Source organism: Serinus canaria, chromosome 3, assembly GCF_022539315.1.
Source record: "Serinus canaria isolate serCan28SL12 chromosome 3, serCan2020, whole genome shotgun sequence".
NCBI classification, from domain to species: domain Eukaryota; kingdom Metazoa; phylum Chordata; class Aves; order Passeriformes; family Fringillidae; genus Serinus; species Serinus canaria.
In genome coordinates this window covers 109,910,653-109,930,171 of record NC_066316.1, presented here as the reverse complement: position 1 = coordinate 109,930,171, position 19,519 = coordinate 109,910,653, and the positions used below count along the sequence as shown (strand labels likewise).

The 19,519-nt window shown below is 50.7% G+C and overlaps 1 protein-coding gene across 1 annotated transcript; it reads right to left on the bottom strand.

The window, feature by feature from the left end:
• Window positions 1–14,244: 14,244 nt before the first annotated feature.
• Window positions 14,245–16,394, bottom strand: LOC127059393 (gallinacin-13-like). Its single transcript, XM_050972496.1, has 2 exons — window positions 16,286–16,394; window positions 14,245–14,519 (listed from the first exon to the last, which is right to left on the bottom strand). Exons 1-2 carry the CDS (start codon window positions 16,344–16,346, stop codon window positions 14,398–14,400), a joined length of 183 nt encoding a protein of 60 aa, XP_050828453.1. The 5' UTR covers window positions 16,347–16,394; the 3' UTR covers window positions 14,245–14,397.
• Between the last annotated feature and the right edge of the window lie 3,125 nt (window positions 16,395–19,519).

The following is a 19,519-nucleotide window of genomic DNA, read 5'->3' as shown; positions in this document are numbered from 1 at the left end:
ACTTTGGAGCAGCCACTGTTATCTCTGTTCCCTTTGTGGTACATGCCTGACTTTGCTCTTGCTCCTGCCATGCCCCAACCTCCAGGGAATTCAGGAGTTCTGGGAAGAGCTCAGGACTCAGCTGCTCTGCCTGGTCACCTGATCCTGAACTCATCCTTCCAGTTCTTGCTGAGGTTGTGCTTTTGAGCCACTCAGCTGCAATCTGTGTCCATCCATCCTGGCTTGTGATGGAAAGTGGGACCTGACTTCCCCTCTGTACCCCTCTGGGTCACCCACTGCCCAGATGACAGATGTAAGATGGGAACATCTAAGGCTGAGGACCTTATGCTTCAAAAAGAAACTCCCAGCTGGCTCCAGAGGAGAAAATCCACTGAAAAGAAGAAGTGAGAGAGAAGTGGGGACAGTGACATGTGAGAATTTGCATCCAAAGTACTTTTCTGTGGGTGTTGTAGAGAGGAAAAGCAAAACCACTGTTCTGTGACCTTGGCTCTTCTGCATGACCAGTGTGTCAGTCCCTTCCAACCAGAGCAACTTTGCCATCCTGGCTTTACTGGGAGAGCTCTAGGCACAGCTTTTTGAGGAAGTGTTTCACAATTTGGTCTTTCTCTGCAAGCTCAGAGATTGGCCATGGCCCAGATCAGAGCCTGAACAAGGGGATCACCTGAGCTCTTGGCTCCTCCTACACTCACCTGTCTTCCTTCCAACGCAGAGTTGGGAAGGTGTTTTCCCAACGTGTCTGGCCAAGGAATGGGGCTGTGTTTGCCCTTGTCTGTTCCAGGAGATCCCCAGGTTCTCATTTGTGTCTGTGACTTCACCTCCTGATGTCTCCTGCTCACTGCATGAAACACCCATTGGATGGGGGGGGGGGGTTCCTTAGGCCCAAGCATTTGTTCTGTGTTGGTTTTGGATTGGAAAGGTGAAACAGGGATGGAGATTGTGTCTGCTACAGGCAGAAATTTGCTTTGGGGAGAGTCTGCTTTTTCTCTGCAGAGCGATTTTTGGTTTCCTCTTGGCAGAAGGGAAACTGAGGCAGGAAGGCTCCATCCCATGGTGAGCCCAGCTGGAGAAAGCCACAGTGCTGGCCCATGGAGAGCCATGCTGCAGTGATTTCATTGTGCTGCTGGCACCCTCTGACTGCCTGCAGGGCCAGAGGAGCTGCTGGCTCCCAGCAGGAAGGGAAAGCTCCCAGGATTCTTCAGAAAAGGGTGTTTTTGGTGCTGCAGTGAAAGTTTATCTCAGCAGGCACCATGCCAGGCTCCAGTGACAGGGCAGGGTCTGTCACATGCCACCAGCCACTAGGGACCCATTTTCTCCTGGTAACCCTGTTTTTCCCTGTTCTCTGCTTTGTTTATACATGAGCCTCAGGGGGGAAATGGAAATGGGAGGAGAACTGGTGGGACTGGAAATTGGGGTCATTCCTAAGGAGCTGGGGCAGGAAGGGCAAAGTGCCAGCAGGGTTTTCTGATGTCAGCAGCAAGGGACCCCTGAGATGGGTACCTGGACCTGTTTGGGATGTGGAAGAAACTGGAAGTACATTGGATTTTAGTTTTAATTTTAATTTTAATTATTTTAGGAAAGAAAAAATGCAGGACAAGGGAGCCAACAGGGAGTTTCCTGGGGCAGAAGTGACATTCCTGTAAGAAGAGACATGCTGTGCCATTCATCCCAGCAGGATGAACCTTAGAAATTCTGGGTTTGCTGGAGGAGGCCAGACCAGAGGGAAAACTGTCTGGTTCAGGTTTTTGATGCCATCTCGTGGTCCGGGAAGGTTTTACAGAGGGATGTGCGGAGCACATTTCCTTGGCTGAGCAGGAAACTGTGGACTTGGGCAGCTCCTGCTGTCACTTCCCTAGCAGAATCATGAAATCTGCCCCTGGCCCTGTCATTTTGAACAGATCTCATTCCTGGAGGATGATTTCCATCACCTTATCCCATGTCTGCTTGGGAATTGCCATCCTGAATACCTCAAGGGAGCTGGGCTGTCTCATCCTACCTCATTTTAAGCTCTGAGAGCTGGAGCCCCTCTGCTCTGGAGCCAGGCTGGGAGAGCTGGGGGTGCTCACCTGGAGAAGAGAAGGATCCAGGGAGAGCTCAGAGCCCCTTCCAGGGCCTAAAGGGCTCCAGGAGAGCTGGAGAGGGACTTGGGACAAGGGATGGAGGGACAGGACAGGGAATGGCTTCCCACTGCCAGAGGGCAGGGATGGGATATTGGGAAGGAATTGTTCCCTGTGAGGATGGGGATGCCCTGGCACAGGTTACTCAGAGAAGGATTCCAGCAGAGAAAGACAAAACACATTCAGAGCCTGAAATTCCAGGAGTGAAGAAGAAGCTGAGCACCATAAAACCTCCACGTCCAAGAGGTTTGGCCCAGTGTCGCTGCAAGCCTGGTTGCCCAAGAGCAGCCCACGTGCTGTGGTGTACAGCAGGAATCTCTGGACAGCTTGCTCAACATCTGCAGCTGCAGGGATTTGAGGGAGTGCCTCCAAGCTGGCAGGAGCACGGCTTCCAGCTACAACAGCTCTTCCCAGGGATGCAGAGAATGAGGAGCAAACGCTGTCCTTTCTGACTGTGGAGGTTTGGGAGAGGTTTTGTGTGCTGTTCTCCTCTGGTCTCGCTGCTACAGGAGAGTGTGGGGGTGAAAAATCTTTTTTAGATACTCAAATGAGCCAATCTCACTGATATCTGTAAGAATTCCCAGTTTAGGGTGACAATCCCCATGGTTCAGAGAGACAGGATGACAAAAAAATTTATTTGAACATCTCCTGGATAGAAAAAAAAAGCAGCATCTCTCCCTGGAAATCTCTGTTTGGAGATGAGGATTGTGAAGGTTCGAGAGGGGAGCAGGTCCCAAGGACAAGCACAAAGGTGCTAAAGACTTATAAATTATCTGTAAAGCATGGAGAATTCACCAGCTGTAGAGCAGCCTCCCAGATTTGCACTGGAATTACCCCGAGGGGGGATGTGAGACCATCTCAAAACAGCCACATGGGGCTGGAGCCGGCTCCAGGTTTTCTCCCACGGCTGATCTCCAAGGTGGCTCCACCCCTGCTGCCTCCCCAAGCGCTCTCCAGCCAGCCAAATCCTTCTGATAAATATAGCAGGAGGAAGGCAGCAGGTTTGGCTGGGGACAGGCAGAGGGAACTGGCTCTGGGACAGCTTTGTGGTCATTGCAACAGAGTCACGTGTACGTGCTTAAACCAAGACCTAAGCCTAAAGTTATGCTGTCCTGGGACTTTGGAGAGGTCTTGGGGTTTGGAGGGGAAGTTGGCAGCTGGGTGTTTTTCTCAGCTGATGGGGTAACAAGTCAGCTGGATTGAAATGGGCTTTTTTTAGTTTTGAGGTGACTTTTCTCTCCAGGGAACAGGGTGGCAGATGTCTCAACACACAGCCGTGGTCATGGCACAGTCATGGAACCATGAATCATTTGAATTAATTTAAGGGAATGGAATGGAATGGAATGGAATGGAATAGAATAGAATAGAATAGAATAGAATAGAATAGAATAGAATAGAATAGAATAGAATAGAATAGAATAGAATAGAATAGAATGTCACTGTTTCCAGCTATGCCTCTGCTGAAGAAGTAGCTGTGATCTTCATTTCCCTCCTACCTCACCATTATTCCTCAACATTTCTCTTCCAGGGTCTTTTATTCATCTGCCAAGGGATCACTTGGCTTCAGGAAGTTCCTGGCATGGGGAAAGAGGTGGTGACTTCTGGCTGCAGCCTCCACTGTGCCAGTCACCTGCCCCTGGGATGGACCTCAGGGTCTGAGGGCTGACTAAACACCATGGGGTCTTCCAAGAGGGGCCTTGCTGCATTTTGCAAGCATGTGCAGCCTCTCCAAGGACTTGTACCTGGCAAACTATATTTGCTGCTGCTTGCAAAGTCCACGAGCTCCTGGGGCTGCCCCACTAAGGGTGGACATCACCCATGGAAGTCCCCACACAGCAGGTAGCTGTGCCATGGGATGGGCTATGACACCAAGTGCCTGTATGTCCCATCTGAGAGGTAAAGGATAGCCCTGAGTCTGTCAGCACCAGTCACAGCGAGGTCCTAACCCTGAACTGGCGCCCACCCAAGGCAACAAACACCACGAAAAGAGGGGATCCTCTCCTGGGAATTGCTGTGACAGGGCTTGGCTCTCCCAGCATTGTCTCCCCATGGCCTTGAGCATCTCCCTGGCCGCCGTGGTGCTGAACTGCACGTTCCAAGGTGATGCAGGCTGGACAAACAATTGCCCCCCAAAACGACACTGGCGCCTGCTGGGGAAGCCCAGACTGCTGTTTGTGCCAGAAGACACACAAACATCTCAGCTGAACAGCCCTGACCTCCTCCTCCTTCCCCCTTTCTCTGCTTATCTCTGCACCCCTGGGGTAACCCAGAGCAGAGATATTCTGGGAGCTCAGTGCTGCTGTTTCCTCCCCGCGCCGTTTCCTTCGGCGCGGGGTCAGCACCGCCACCCTCTCCTGACAGGACCCCACGGGATGCCCACGGTCCCCTGGGGTGCTGGGGGCTATCTCTGGGAGGACATCAGCCAGAGCAGGAGGAAACCCTTCGACAGGAGCTGATGGTCCAGGAGCCGGGCAGGCTGGAGGGTGCTGAGCGAGGAAGAAAAACAGGAAAGTGGCTGCAGATAAGGAAAAGGACCTGGAAGAGGAATATTGAGGAATAATAGAGGGTAAGAGGGAAATGAGGATCACAGCAGACGTTGTGCCGCGAGAGGAAGCTGCTGAAAGGAAAGCAGCCCAGAAATATCCTTCTCATTGTACTGGGAAAAGGGTCTCAGCCTCACAGCAGGTCTGTGTGCAGGGGGTGTCACACACCCACAGGGTCATACCTGGCTGGGAAACTCCAAGAACAGCCCTGTGCAAAAATGGTAATTAGCCTGTAATGAAGACTGCTAATTAATCTATTAGTGGCCTGTTTCCCATTGTTCTCAAGCTGTGTCAGGGAAGGCATAGGTTGGATATTGGGAAGAAATTTTTCACAGAAGGAATAACAAAGTACTGGAATGCTTTTCCCAGGGAGGTGGTAGAATCAACATCTCTGAATGTGTTTAAAAGAAGACTGGACATGGCACTTGGTGCTATAGTCTAATTGAGGTGTTAGGGCACAGGTTGGACTCGATGGACCTTAGAGGTCTCTTCCAACCTCATTATTCTGTGATTCTGTGATTCTGTGATTCTGTTGTGAGACTGAGCCTCCTGCATGCTGTCCCTACAGAGAGACAGTCCTGGGGACAGGGACAGTCCTAGAGGCTGGATTGGGCTCTGAGCAGCCTGGTCTAATGGAAGGTGTCCATGCCTATGGCAGGGGTTTGGAACCAGATCATCTTTAAAGTCCCTCCCAACCCAAGCCATTCCATAACTCTATGATTCTATGATTCCATGTTTCTATGACTTGGTCTGAGCCCTGTGGGGTGAAACGAACCAGAGAGAGGGGCTTGTGTCCATATCCCAGGTGTGTCCTGCCTCAGGTTCCCTGTGCAGGTGTCCTGCTGTTTCATCTCAATGTGGCAGAATACAACAACTTCATTTCCTGGCTGGTCTCTGCAGTCACCACCACTTTCTGCTGATCCCTCAGGCATTGATCACTTCCACATTCTCACCTTGGAACAGGTCACACTTGTGGCACATGGAAATCTCATCACTACCCCAAGATATTTCCTTTCTTCTACATTTACATGGATAAAACCCCAATCCAGATCCATCCTGATCAGAGCCGTGACCTGTGGAGGAGCCCTCCCCAAAACACAGATGGGTGCAGTGGAGGCACACCCAACCTGGTGTTCCTTCAGAATGATTTCTCTGGGACCTTTTCCCTACAGGAGCCTGCTGGGAATGTCCTGATGGCCAAACTGCTGAGGGCTTGTTTAGCTCTGTGCTCACTGGTCAGCGTTAAAAGCAACGAGTGACTAATTTAAAAGTGCAGACAAATTTAATTCCCTCCTGGATGGGCAGGATTATCCCTGTCTTGCCAAGGTAACTTGGCAGCAGTGAGAGTCTGGTAGATGATAACCCCAGAAGGGAAGAGGTCAATCCTCCAGACACGGCAGAGGTTGAGGAGACCTCCACGGTGCCGGTGTCCCCTGGGCTGAGATGGGATACAGAACACCAACTCTGCTGCCAGACAAGAGGTGTGAGCAGAGGACCCTGAGCAGAATCATCCCAGTGACCTGATCCAGGAGCCAACACTGACAGTGCTGGGGATGGAAACTGACATTCCAGCCTCAGAGTCACAAGCACACAGGGAACTTAACCAGGATGTGGTTGGTGACACATCCTGGATATGAGAAAGTGTTGCCTGGGACAACCTTGATACAAAACTGCCACAAATTAGGGAAAAAAAAAAGGGCTCAGTGAGTTTGTACATGGGCTGCAGAGAAGAGCAGCCCCTCTTTCCCTCTCCAATATAAAGAGAATGAAGTGAGAGATATATGTTGAATCCATGTGTTCTCTGGGGTTATCAGCACTGGAGAGACACGGACCTGTTGGAGAGTGTCCAGAGGAAACCATGGAGATGCTCCAAGGGCTGGAGCTCCTCTGCTCTGGAGCCAGGCTGGGAGAGCTGGGGGTGTTTACCTGGAGAATAGAAGGCTCCAGGGAAAGCTCAGAGCCCCTGTCAGAGCCTAAAGGGGCTCCAGGAGAGCTGGAGAGGGACAGAGGATAAGGGATGGAGTGCAGGGACAAGGGAGAATGGCTTCCCACTGCCAGATGGCAGGGATAGATGGGATATTGGGAAGGAATTCTTCCCTGTGAGGGTGGGCAGGCCCTGGCTGAGGTTGCCCAGAGAAGCTGTGGCTGCCCCTGGATCCCTGGAAGTGTCCAATGCCAGGCTGGACAGGGCTTGGATCAACCTGGGATGGTGGAAGTTGTCCCTGCCCATGGCAGGGGGGTGGAACTGGGTGTTCTTTAAGGTCCCTTCCAACCCAAACCATTCAGCCCTGAAAAAACTGATTTGAACAGAACCTGACCTTGAACACTCCCAGAGATGGGGCAGCCACAGCAACCTGTTCCAGGGCCTCACCACCTGCATTGCAAAAACTCTTTCTCATATCTAATCTTAATTGACTCTCCTTTAGTTTAAAACCATCACCCCTTGTCCTGTCACAGCAGCCTCTGCTAAAAGCTTGTCCCCATCTTTTATTCCACCACCTTCATCCATAAACCAAATTTCTTGGTCTAAGGCTGACAAAAGAGTCACTGCTGCAGATCATCCATGAGAAACCCACTCATCTCTGCCCCATGCCCAAGTTACAGAAGGTCCCTGCACATATTTGGGGATCCACTTTTAGCTCAGGATTGTCCAGCTGGTGACTGACGATGGTCAGTGGGATGACTTCATGACTTCCCGTCTCTAAAGGCATTTCTGCAGTGTTTCACCACGTGACTCTGGTGAGTGACAGGGCTGTTGTGGGGGCTGATAACTGGATTAGCTCGAGCCAGAATTGCTTCTGCCTACAGTCAGCAGGACCTCGGATCATCCCCCACCATGTCAGCTCACAAAACCCAAAATCCCCTTTTGCAGCCCGTGCTGAGCCCACCGCAGTCTGTCACCCCCCAGGGGACCCTGCTAACGAGCTGTGCTTGAAGAGCAGCCTCTCCCAGCAGATAGCAGCTCCTGGAGCAGCATCTCCCAGCAGATAGCAGCTCCTGAGGGAACAGGCAGCCTGGGAGCCACCATGCTGATGGTGAAACCTCCCATTAATCACAGGAGCACAGCCATCACCTCCCCATCCCAGCTACCAGAACCAGTCACAGCCCTGAGCAGACACAACATCCACGTTTTCCCCTTCCATGTGTTTTCCCTCCATGTGCTCTGTGTCAGGAGTTGTCTGGTGCTCAGATAGGGCTGCCCCTGGGCCATGGATCATACATTGAAGGATTGTGTTGTCATCCAGCCCCATCCTTGGAAACATCAGCCTGGAGAGCCCGTAATGCAAATCCTTAACTGTTCATGGGGCAGAGACTCCATTGTGCAGATCCCAACAGGAAAATCCATTACTGTCCTCCTTGGGGAGATAAAGCTGTTCCCATGCCAACAAGGGGGACCTCAGCTTCCCCTTTGCTTCCAGAGCTGTTTTTTTTGGGCCATCACCTCTCCATGGTCTCAAGACAGCACTGCCAGACTCCTACTTTACTACCTTGAAGTAAAACCAGGGCAGCATCTTCTTGGGCTTTCCTTGAAAGCAGCGGCCTGGAGGGAGGTTTGTGTTTTTCACCCCAACACAAATGAAAAGTGTTTCATTTGAAGTGGCTGCTATGAGCCAAACAGACACCAGATCTTTAGGAGAAAAGGGGCTAGTGGCAAACTTGGGAAATGCATGAGCTTGGAATAAACATAGTGATTTCCAGAGCAATTGTACAGAGCCTTTGAAATTAGGAAAAATTTCTTTATTATAGGAGTGATGAGGTTGCCCAGGGGAGTTGGGGACTCCCTGTCCCTGTGAGTGTTCAAGGCCAGGCTGGAGGGGCTTGGAGCAACCTGGGAGAGTGGAAGATGTCCGTGCCCATGGAAGGGACTGGAATGAGATGAGCTTTCATGTCCCTTCCAACCCAAACCAATCTATGACTCTGTGAAATCACACCTGTATTTTTAGCTTGTCCTGCAGACCTCTCTGGGACATGTTGCCCTTGCAAGTGCTGCCAGCTCCACATGTCTATCACCAAGTTTTGTTGTTCCCTAAAATCTTCCCATCACCCAGCTGCAGGTTTGGTTTTGTCCCCACAGCTCCTGCAGCACAAACTTTGCTGTTTCTTGGTGCCTCAGGACCATGGCATCAGGTCCTCCAGGCTGGGGATGAACTTCCAGTCTTAAAGAATCATCCCCTACTTCTGCTTCCTCCACCTCCTCCAGATGAAGACAGGTAAGGGCAGGCTTCAGGTTCTGCCCTAAACACCTGGGTTGTAGGCCCAGGGCTTGAGAAAAGGGGCAACAGCAGAGACCCAGCAAGATGCAGCACACAGCCAGAGATGCAGTTCTGGGGTCCCAGTAGCTCTGTTGTTGTCTGATACAGCTGAGATATTTTCCACATTAATGTCTTTCCTGCTGGCTGGAGCTCCCCCCTGCCCTGGGAAGGATCTGCCTGACACCAAGGAGGGGTCAGACCCCTTGGGGTCCTGCTAGCCCAGCCAACATCCTTGCAGAGGCTCTCCTCATTTGTACATACACCCATATGAATTAAGAGATGCTTTTGCAGGAAGGGTGTTTTCAGATCTTACCCAAGGAATTTAGGACTGGCTCTAGTGGGTCAGGAGGCCTTGGGTCTGACACAACTGCTCTGACAACACAAACCCCTTTTTCCTCTCCTTCTTCCATAGATGTGGGGTCATGGGCTGGGTGGGCATTCATGCCCATGCACCTCCCCTCCCTCCCTCCTCCTCCTCCCCCTCCCCATCACCCTCCCCAACCCCTTCCACTCTTCTCAGCCATGATAAGCTCGCTGATGGAAAAAATGTTGTCACACATATCTCACTTCCAGTGTGTGGGAGTTGCTGATAACGGCGTAAAGATCTGGACAATAAAGACTCCTGACAGCTTTCGTGTCCATCCCAGGCACAGGGGGATAGTCCTGGATGAAGACCTGAATGACTGTGGGATTTGGGGAAGAGTCCTGCAAGCTGTGATCCTGGGGAGGAGGCTGGAGATGGGAAAGGGCTCATCCACCCTCCCCATTTGGGGTGCAAAGCCATTCCCCTGCACATTCCCCAAATTCCACCCTGCCCTGGGGCATCTCCAAACCGAGAGCCAGGAGATTTTGGCTTCAGGTGGCTTTGCTGTTGTGCTGGGGAGCAGCCCAGCAGCTGCTCAGCACGGTGTTTGTTTTGGAGCCTCCCCATCAGCCAGTGCTCCCTCTGTGGGGAGAGGGGGCTGTGCTGCTCCAGCGCTGCCGTTCTTCCACGTGGAGCTGCTGAAAGAGCACAGAGCAGCTCGCCAGGAGGTGAAGTCATTTATTTATGCCTAGGAAAATGTGTACTTTATTACAGAGCCCCTGAGATGAGCCACTGAGCCACTGCCAGGTTTTTGTGCTGATGTGGAGAGCCGAGGTCAGCACGGGGCAGTGCCAGTGGCTGCGTTTCTTCCCAGAAGAAGAAGGGATGTATGAACAGGGCACCAATTTATTCATGGGGAAAAAGTGCCAAGGTTTGGCTGGCAGAGGTCCATTTGACAAAGAATCACACAATCATTTAGGCTGGAAAGGGGTTCCAAGACCGCTGAGTCCAATCTGTGACTGATCCCTACTTCATCACCAGCCCAGAGCACTGAGGGCCACATCCAGTCATTTCTGAGACACCTCCAGGCATGGGGACTCCAAACCTCCCTGGGCAATCCCTTCCAAAACCTGACCACCTTTTCCATTGAAATTCCTCCTTGTGTCCAACGTGAATCTCCCCTGGCACAGCTTGAGGCCATTCCCTCTGATTTTATAGCACTCCTAGTTTTTCGGTATCTATTTTCTCACTCTAGTTACAACAACTGAGAATGAGTTTTGCAGAAAACTTTATTTATTTCAAGCGAAAGAAAATCAATTTTATAATCTTTCCAGCTGGAAGGAGACCTACCAGTTGTTTAGATTTCTGTCCCAATCCTCAGGGGCTGTAGATGCTTTCCCCAAAATCTCCCTTTCACTCCAGAGCACTGGTCTCCAAAGTGAGCATGATGATTCATCAGAAAAGGGGAAAAATATTCTTTCTAACATAAAAAATAATACAAAATTAAATTTATTTGAAGACCATTGCTGTGGGGAACTGTCTCTCTCCTTGGGCTCCCATGTCCCACAAGGCTTTTCCCTTCTGAGGGCTGTGTTATAGGAGATAGGAAGCCCAGTTTTCCCTGGATTTAGCCTAAAATGTTTCACACTTTTCTGGTCAAACCGCCTTTCTGGGGGAGAGAAGAAAAGAGAGGGTGGTGTTAGCATTTTACAAAGAATGAAGTTTTTGCATTCCACCTTGGAGAAAGGTGCCAAAACAAAAGAAGGACACAGAAGTCCATCCCAAAACCATTTCCATGGTAAATTTGTACCCAGCTCTGCTTGAGAACACTCTAGACCCTGAGCTTTGGGTCTGGGACAAATTAATTTATCTCCCTACATCTGCCCTGTCCTTTGATGGCAAGGGGCATCTTCTAACCTTTTTCAGATGAATTTTCCAGGTTGTCTGCCTGGGACATGAGAGGTTAAACCCCCCAGTGTCGGAATTCAGGACATCCCTCTGGCTATCCTGGATTGCCAGGACCCCTGCCAGGGGGCTCAGAGACCCTGGCACATAGCCCAAAACACCTGTGACTTTGATTATGACCCATGGAGTAAGTTACCAACCTTATATGAAGATCTGCAAGCCACGAAAGTCTAAGTAGAATAATAATTAGCTAGTCACGGGGTGAAAACCAGATTTTGTGGGGGTTTTTAGAGTGGGGGTTCAGGGATCAAGATGGAGGAATCTAGGCATGTCCAGCCTTTCTCCTTCTTCTTCTTCTTCTTGACCTCCATCTTCTGGGTGATGGTGGCACTTTTGGATTGGTTTAGAGTAGAAGCTCACTGTCTAACACAGGTGATAGGTATTGGGAAAGTAATTGTAAATATTGTATATATAGTTTTTAGTATAAAAAGACAACACAGCCCTGGGGGCAGGCAGAGTGCCTCTGACTGTCTTGCTGAGCGGACCTCAGCTGGACAGGAGAAAGAATTTTATAGATAAGAAACAATAAACAACATTGAGACTGAGAGCTGAAGAGTCCTGACTCCTTCTTCGACCACCGGGCTGGGAAAAGAGACTTTCTGATGCATCTTGGGGTCACCAGCAGAATCCCCGAGACCCCAGGAGCAGATCTGGGTGACAGCATCACCCTTGACATGGCCGGGCTTTGGCACAAAGGCACTTTCCCCTTCTCCTGCGGCTGATAGCCGGCTAAATCCTGCTGGGAGCCACTTCCCTGCTGCCAGCGAGCTCAGACACACACACAGACACATCCCTGTGCACAGCAGGGCGTGCACACCTATCACAGGGCTCAGTTCAGGGGCTCCCCACCTCCTTTCCCTCGCAGCTCCAGCATCCCAGCCCCGGGATGTCACCCTGCCCCTGATAAGGCGCAGGGGCGGCTGCCGGAGGAAGGCTCCCAGTTGCTCCCGGCGCCAGGCTGGGTAGAGGCAGACGTGTCTAACCCTCTGAAGGGCCAAAAACAGATGACATCACCTCCTCGTCGTGTCCATCCTCCCCCCAGAATCCCTATCACTGAGAGAGGCTGCGCTTGGAGGAGTGAGGAGGAAGAGGGAAGGCAAAGGGGAGGAGGCCACGGAAAAGGAGGGAAGGCAAAGGCTGGAGCTGGAAGTTGGTTACTTTGGCAAAAAGACAAAGTTCTGCAAAACTTCACCGGCCAGACTTCAAAAAGGTGGAAAAACTGGAGGCTCAGTTCTGGCAGGTCCTGTTATCAAGGGGAGCCTTATCTCTCAATGGGGCTGATGGCTCATGCGAGCCACAGTGGCTGCTAACCTCTGGCTGAGCTTCCCGAGGCCCCTGAGGAGCCAGAATGTCCCTCAACAATGGAGAGGACAAGCATCCAGGAGAGGGGATGCATGGAGGCATGGCCACCGTGTTTGCAGCCTGCAGAGCCACTCAAGCAAGGATGGGGCATCCCAGCATGGAGCCCAGCAGGCCCTCACTGCCTCAGTTCATGGTGGGGAGGAATGAGAGGATCTTTCCCTGCTCACAGTCCAGCCAGAGATGGGTCAGATCTCCACTGGGGTCACTGGTTTTACTGGTTTCATCCAGGGCAAGACTGTTGCCTCTGTGATGGATAGCAGAGTGGGTTTAGGTTGAAACCAGGCACGTAGCTGTGGGTTTTAGGGTGGGAATTTTGCACACCTCATTTCTTCCACGTCTTAAGTACCACACTGGGTGTTTTCCAGAGATAAATCTTCCAGTTATTCTCTTGAGGGCATTTTCATATTCTTTCAAGCCAACTCTCTATTTACAGCTCCTTCATCTCTATTTCTGCTCCTCCTTCACCACCTCCTTTCCACCTCATCACCTCCAAGGTGAGGAATTGCTTTGGGGGTCCTGCTCCAGAGCACACCACCGTGGACAATTTCCCTTCCTTCACTAAACAACAGTCCACAGCCAACAACTATCACTCCCTGCTGAGGAACTGCTGGAAGTGAACTTGGTCTTGGCTCATTCCTACTCATAATTCTACTCAATAAATCAGCCTATGCAGGACAAGAGGCAGTGATACCCCTCGGGTGATATTGGGATGGAGTTTGGAATCACTTGCACTATGGAACTAAGATTTCACCTGGGAATGGCTCCATCCAGGAGCAGGGCAGATGCAAAGCCCACCACACTCCCTGTGAGACCAAGTGAATTGTTTGAATTGTTTTCCCCACGGGGATTTCTCAGCCTTACCCACCTTTACCTCCTCACACAGGTGGATCACAGAATCATGGAATGGTTTGGATTGGAAGGAAACTTTAAGGGTCACCTAGTCCAGTACTCCTGCAATGAGCAGGGACATCTTCCAGGAGATCAGGTTGGATAATCTGAGTCACCCACCCAGGTTCACCTTGTTGCTATAGGAGAGGAAGAGTAGAAGAGGTTTTACAGTGACTTCTGTGAGCCAGAGAGAAGTTTGATAAGAAGATCCTTTTTTACCCCTGAAAGAATTTTCTGCCAAGGCTGTTGACATGGAAACCAAGAAAGAAAGAAGGATAAATAGGAGAAACCTGCAACTGCCTATTCCAATGAGCACTTTCTTTGTCTTTCATGACCAATGAGTAAAGTGAAAACTTAGGAGTTTTGTGAGAATGTACAGAAAGCATGAATGTATATTAAAATCAATTTGAAGCCTTCTGAAAATAGAGTGTGCCGCTTTGTATTGTCTCTGTCTCAACTACAACAAGGAAGAGGAACTTCTGGAGGGACAATCATACCTCTGTCTTGGATCCATCTCCATGAAGAAGATGAATTCTGCCATGGCCTCTTCTGAACAGAGATAGAAATTGAGGCTGTTAAAGGCAGTGACTGAGACAGAGGTGGAGGAATGGGTCCAAAGAGAGGTTTCAGAACTGCTTGGACCAGCCCAAGAGATCCCTTTCTTGCTGCCACTCTGGAAGGACACCCTTTGCTCCTACACCACATCTGCCACCTTTGTGCAGACCATTTGGATCCCCAGTGCATCCCCAGCACCATCAACCCCCGATTGCCAGGCAGGGTGGTCCATCTGAGGGGGAAGCACGGACCCAGCAGGACACAGAAAACCCAGAGGTTTATTGGTGGCGGACGAATCGAGCTGCACGGGGAGGCACAGAGCTGTCTGAGGGCAGGTTCTGAGTACAGTTCTGGCTGCAGGATCACTGGGCTGGCTCTCCTGGGGCTGTCACAACACCCTGGTGTGGCTGCTGTCACTGGCAGCAGCGCAGGCGGCCGCTGCTGCAGCTCCCTTCCCAGCGCTCCATGTGGAAGCAGAGCCTCCGGCAGTGGCCACGGTTGTTTCTGCACTGCTGGGTGTTGGAAAGGCCTCTGGCTGCTGGGGAAAGAGGACAGGAGACCTGGTGAGGAGAGCAGGAAAATACTCAGAGCCCTAAAACCTACTGGGAACTCCACTGGTGTTGGTGGCTGAGCAATGGGATGCTCTCAGAGGGCAGCGCGGAAATTCAGCTGGTTCCATGGTGAGGATCAGATGTGCTTGGGAGGAGCTTCTCCATCCAGCAAGCACTGGGAGTCTCCTAAAGACTGGCCTGGGTGAGACAGGCAGGTTTGGGTTGGCTGTGTTAGGTTGGATGAATTAGGTGAGGCTGGACAGCATCGAAAGACAGAGAAGTGCCTCTTGGAACAGTTGTTTTACCTGTTGTTTAGTTTGGAGATTTTTTTGGCTTCTTGGTGTTTAGGGGGTTTTGTTTGCTTGGGTTTTTCAAATCTTTGCTGTTTTGATTAAAAGGCCATGTGCTGCTTCTCTTTAAACACATAGAAACACCAAGTTTTGGGGGTTCTGGAGGGTCCACCACCAGTGGAGTGGGCAAACCCTTCTCCTTCCCTTTGTTGTCCCCAGGACTTCAGTTAAAGAAATGACAAGATAAACAGGCTAAGCAAGTAAATCTCCTCTTCTTGGTTATCAGGCTTGCTTTTTGCAAACATGATATCACCAAAGTCCTGCTAACATCATAGTGACCTTACACCTGAATGAAACCCAAATCTCTGACATGTGCATACAAGCAGACAGCAAAAATGCCAAGCCAAGGAATAAATTTCTATCAAACCAGAATGCCAGAAGAAAACAAACAAAAAAAGGTGAACTATCTGCCTTTCCTTCTTATTTTGCCCCCGAAAGATAGTTTTGATTTTATGGAATCAAAGATACACAGAATGATTTGTGTGGGAATGGACATTAAAGACCTTCTACTTCCAACCTCCTGCCATGGGCAGGGACACCTTCCACTATCCCAGGCTGATCCAAGCCCCATCCAACCTTGCCCTGAACATATCCAGGGATGGAGAGTCCACAGCCTTTTTGGGCAACCTGTGCCAGGGCCTCCCCACCCTCACAGCCAAGAATTCCTTCCCAATATCTAATTTATACCTACCCTCCTTCAGGTTAAGACCATTCCCCCTTGTCCTGTCCCTCCATCCCTCATCCCAAGTCCCTCTCCAGCTCTCCTGCAGCCCCTTTAGGCACTGGAAGGGGCTCTAAGTTCTCCCTGGATCCTTCTCTTCTCCAGCTCTCCCATCCTGGCTCCAGAGCAGAGGAGATCCAGCCCTTGGAGCATCTCTGTGGCCTCCTCTGGACTTGTTCCATCAGAATCTGATGCTGGGGATCCCAAAGCTGGAGGCAGCTTTGCAGGTGGGATCTTACCAGAGCAGATCAGAGGGTGAAAATCACCTCCCTCAACCTTCTGGCCACATTTGCATCGTCCTGCATTTGCCACATCTGTATTCCACTCATGGAGAATTTAATGGGATTCTCCTTGTTTGGTGGAGGATGAGGCTTTTACCCTGGTCAGGAGCAAAGCTCAGGCTCTTGGCTTAGGCTCAGCATTTCTGGGTGAGTTTTGAGAGTGCAGAGAGGAGGGGATGCACAACCTCTGAACTCAGGACAGCTGCATGCAGGAACTTCATGGACACCATCCCAGGAGAAATTTTTTCCCTGGAAGCATGAGTTAGGTCAGCCTAGACTTGGGGGCCCTGTCTTGTCCTCTTCTACCCCAGAAGAGGAAAAGACAGGTCCCCCAAGTCTAGGCTGCCTTTTGTCTCTCCACAGTCCTGCAGGAAGCCCTGTGAGAATTCTGTCCTTACCCGGAGTGCCCTGGAGGAGGAGAATGACCAGGACTGCAAAGAGCAGCTGGAGAACCCTCATGGCTCGGTGTGGGTGGAGGTTCCACCCCGAGGAAGAGTGAAGGGCTCTAAAGAGAGGAATAAGAGGGAAATTCTGGATTTATAGAGGCCAGGGGTGTTATGTAATTTTCCTGGAGTGGAGGGAACTTTGTCAATCTCAGGTGCATTTCAACATGACAGCAAACAGTTGCACAGAGTGTGCCTGCTCTCAGTCACATCGTGTTACAGACAGAAAGTATAAAGGGGAAATAAAGGAAAAAATAGAAGGAAAAAGACCAAAAAGTGAAGGGGGGGGGAGTGGTGGAATCAGGGTTTTGTTGGCAATTACACTGAGCACTGGGGAGTCTGCTACTGCTTGCTGCTGGAGACAGGATGTTGGGACTGACCCAGTCTGGCTCTGTGTTTGTAGGCTCGAGCATGTGATGTTAAAATCCAGTCCAAGTGTTTGCAGTATCAGAGTGTTGGGTTTTGGTTTGTTTTTTTTTTTTTTTTTTTAATATATTTCCAGCTCTCACTCTCTGTGTTTAGCACTGACACAGTCAAGCGTGAAAAAAATCCAGAGTCCCCTCCTCAGCACTCCCCACACACAAAGCTGGCTTGAAAATAATGGGATCCTTAAAAAAATCATGGATCTGCTTCCATTTCCCAACTTCCAGGCTGCAGAGAGGATGCTCGCCAAAGTTTTGTTTACAACTGCCAAGAAAAAATGGCAATTTAATATTTTATTCATTTATGTACTCATTCAATGGGAAAGCTGGGCTAGCTCCCTGCAGTACTCAGGGGCATCAGGAAAGTAGGTGGATTACAGCTCTCCCAGGGATCCTGGCAGGCTCTCAGGTTTGTACCAGTTCTCCAGGTCAGTTCCAGGAAATCAGTAAAGGTGAGACCTGCATTTCAACTTGGGAAAACAACACAGAGCAAACAATGAGCAGGAATGTGCCCCAGCCAACAACAAATGGAGGAAGAGGAAATAGAAACTTTATAAAGGTTTTTCTTGCAGCGGTGATGCAGCGGAGGCCATCACCAAGTCTTCCCTTTTCCTTTCAGAAGTCTCCTCAATGGATTTTTCTTTGCAGGCTGGATGCCAGGGGGTGCTGGAAAATGCAAACCCTGTGTCCTTCAGGCTGCTTGAACAGAACAAGGATCACCTTCATCAAACAGTGCAGATAAAGGGGCCTTCACCAGCTGGACTTTGGAGTAGGGAGCACCAAGCTCTTAGCCAGGGTGAGCTGCAAGCTGGCCACGCACAGCCTGGGAAGGGAGATGGACCTGGAAACCCACCTGGGAGAGAGCTGGATGCAAGGATGTGTGTGAGCCTCTGGAAAAGTGTTGGTGTCCTGCCTGGGTGGAAGGCAATAGCCCACCCTGTACCTCTGAGGACTGGCATCTCCAGTTTGAGAGATGGTACAGCGGGATTTCCTGGAATTATGGAATCATGGAATGGTTTGGATTGGAAAGGACATTAGAAATTATCCAGTTCCACCTCCTGCCATGAGCAGGGACAATTTCCACTATCCCAGGTTGATCCAAGCCCTGTCCAACCTGGCCTTGGACACTTCCAGGGATCCAGGGGCAGCCACAGCTTCTCTGTGAAACCTGTGACAGGGCCTCCCCACCCTCACAGGGAAGAACTTCCAAAGCAAAGAATTTGGGCAGAGCTTATCCAGCAGAAAGGAGACAGCAGTCCTTGAGCTGCAGTCCTTGAGCTACAGTCCAAGCAGGAAGGAACGTGTGGATGCTCCTGTGAGTGTCCTGCTCTGAGTGTGTGACCTGAAGTGTCTGAACATGTGTGTGCAGGTGGCTTGGTGTTCTCCAGAGAGGATGTGAGCACAGAGCCAGGGTACCAAGTGGCCACGGTGTTCCCAGTGTTGGATGGCAAAACTCCAGGTGTTTGTCTCCAGCTCAGCTGCTCTCCCGTGCTGGGAGCAGCCCCACTGCAGAGGGTGATTTGTGCCTGGAGCTGTTTGGATGCTGCAGGCTCCATGGGGACCAGGCTGCATCCTCCACACCACTACAAACCCCAGCTCTGCAGCTGTGGTACATGGGTTGAGCTGCAGAACGTGCCTTGGGAAAGAAATCCAGGACTATACAGAACCAACAAAAACCAGATTTCCTCCAGAAATCAGGGGCAGGAAATCTCTGTCCCTTGAGCAACTATTGTACAACAGCTGGTCTGGCTCCCCTTGGCATGGTCCTGCTTCTGTGTTGGCCTCAGCCTCTGGTGAGCCCACTGGGGCTGGCCCAGCAGCCTCCCACCCTCCCCTGCTTCCCAACCTGCCAGCAGATGTCTTTTTTCAGAGCTCACCATGCACAAAGGCTGATCTGTGCTCAGACACGTGGCACAGGAATCGACTCCTGGGTGCTTGAGAGGTTTTGGGGCTGGGAGGACTCGAATCAATCTATATCTGCTCTCTGGCCCCAAATGGGAGGGATGTTTCCACTGACTTCATTGCCTTCAGGCCAGGACCTGAGCAGGCTGATTTTTAAATGCATCCTGGGATAAGTTTTTGCCAGCAAGAGAAATTCCTGGTGGTGAATGAACCCTTTTTCCAGCTTGAGATACCACCTCCTACTCCCAATCCCACTGACAGCATTTTGCCAAACAATCAAGCAGGGATAGAGCCCTGAAATTCAACCTGTGAAGAAATGATCATGGACTCTGGGCTCAGCCCTAGTCCAGAAACCCTCCATGGCTCTTGTTCCAGACCACTCTTCTTCTTGTTCCAGACCACCATGGCCTTCTCAAAACTCTCTTCAACAGGTCGATGTCTGTCTTAAGAAGAGGCTCCCAGAGCTGAACACAGCAAAAAATGATGATTTTTGCCCCACAGAAAATGGTCAGAGCACCCCTTGTGCAATTAACTTCTCCTTTCCAGTGCAGGGCCACATCCAGGTGTGAATTATGGATCATTCCTGGCATGTGCCCACCTCCAAACTGCACCAAGGAACAGCGTGGAATACAGTTCATTTTCTGGCAGCACATTTGAGCAGACACTAACTTCTGAGCCTCACATGATTTGATTTACTCCTGTAGGTACAGCCTGAGAATCCTGGCCTGTTTTATCTCCCCAGCACACCCTGGAGCTAGGCTGTGCTGAGGTGATTCCTTTCACCCCACAGGATTGGGGTGAAAGGAATCACCCCCTTCAGTGAGCAGGTGGAATATTGGAATGTGATCCCTTTTTTCTTATGTAG

Coding starts and splice junctions, on each gene's coding strand:
- LOC127059393 (XM_050972496.1), bottom strand. CDS start 16,346: ATGAGGGTTCTCCAGCTGCTCTTTGCAGTCCTGGTCATTCTCCTCCTC. Junction 14,520..16,285: donor CCTCCTCCAGGGCACTCCGG/GTAAGGACAGAA, acceptor TTTCCCCAGCAG/CCAGAGGCCTTTCCAACACC.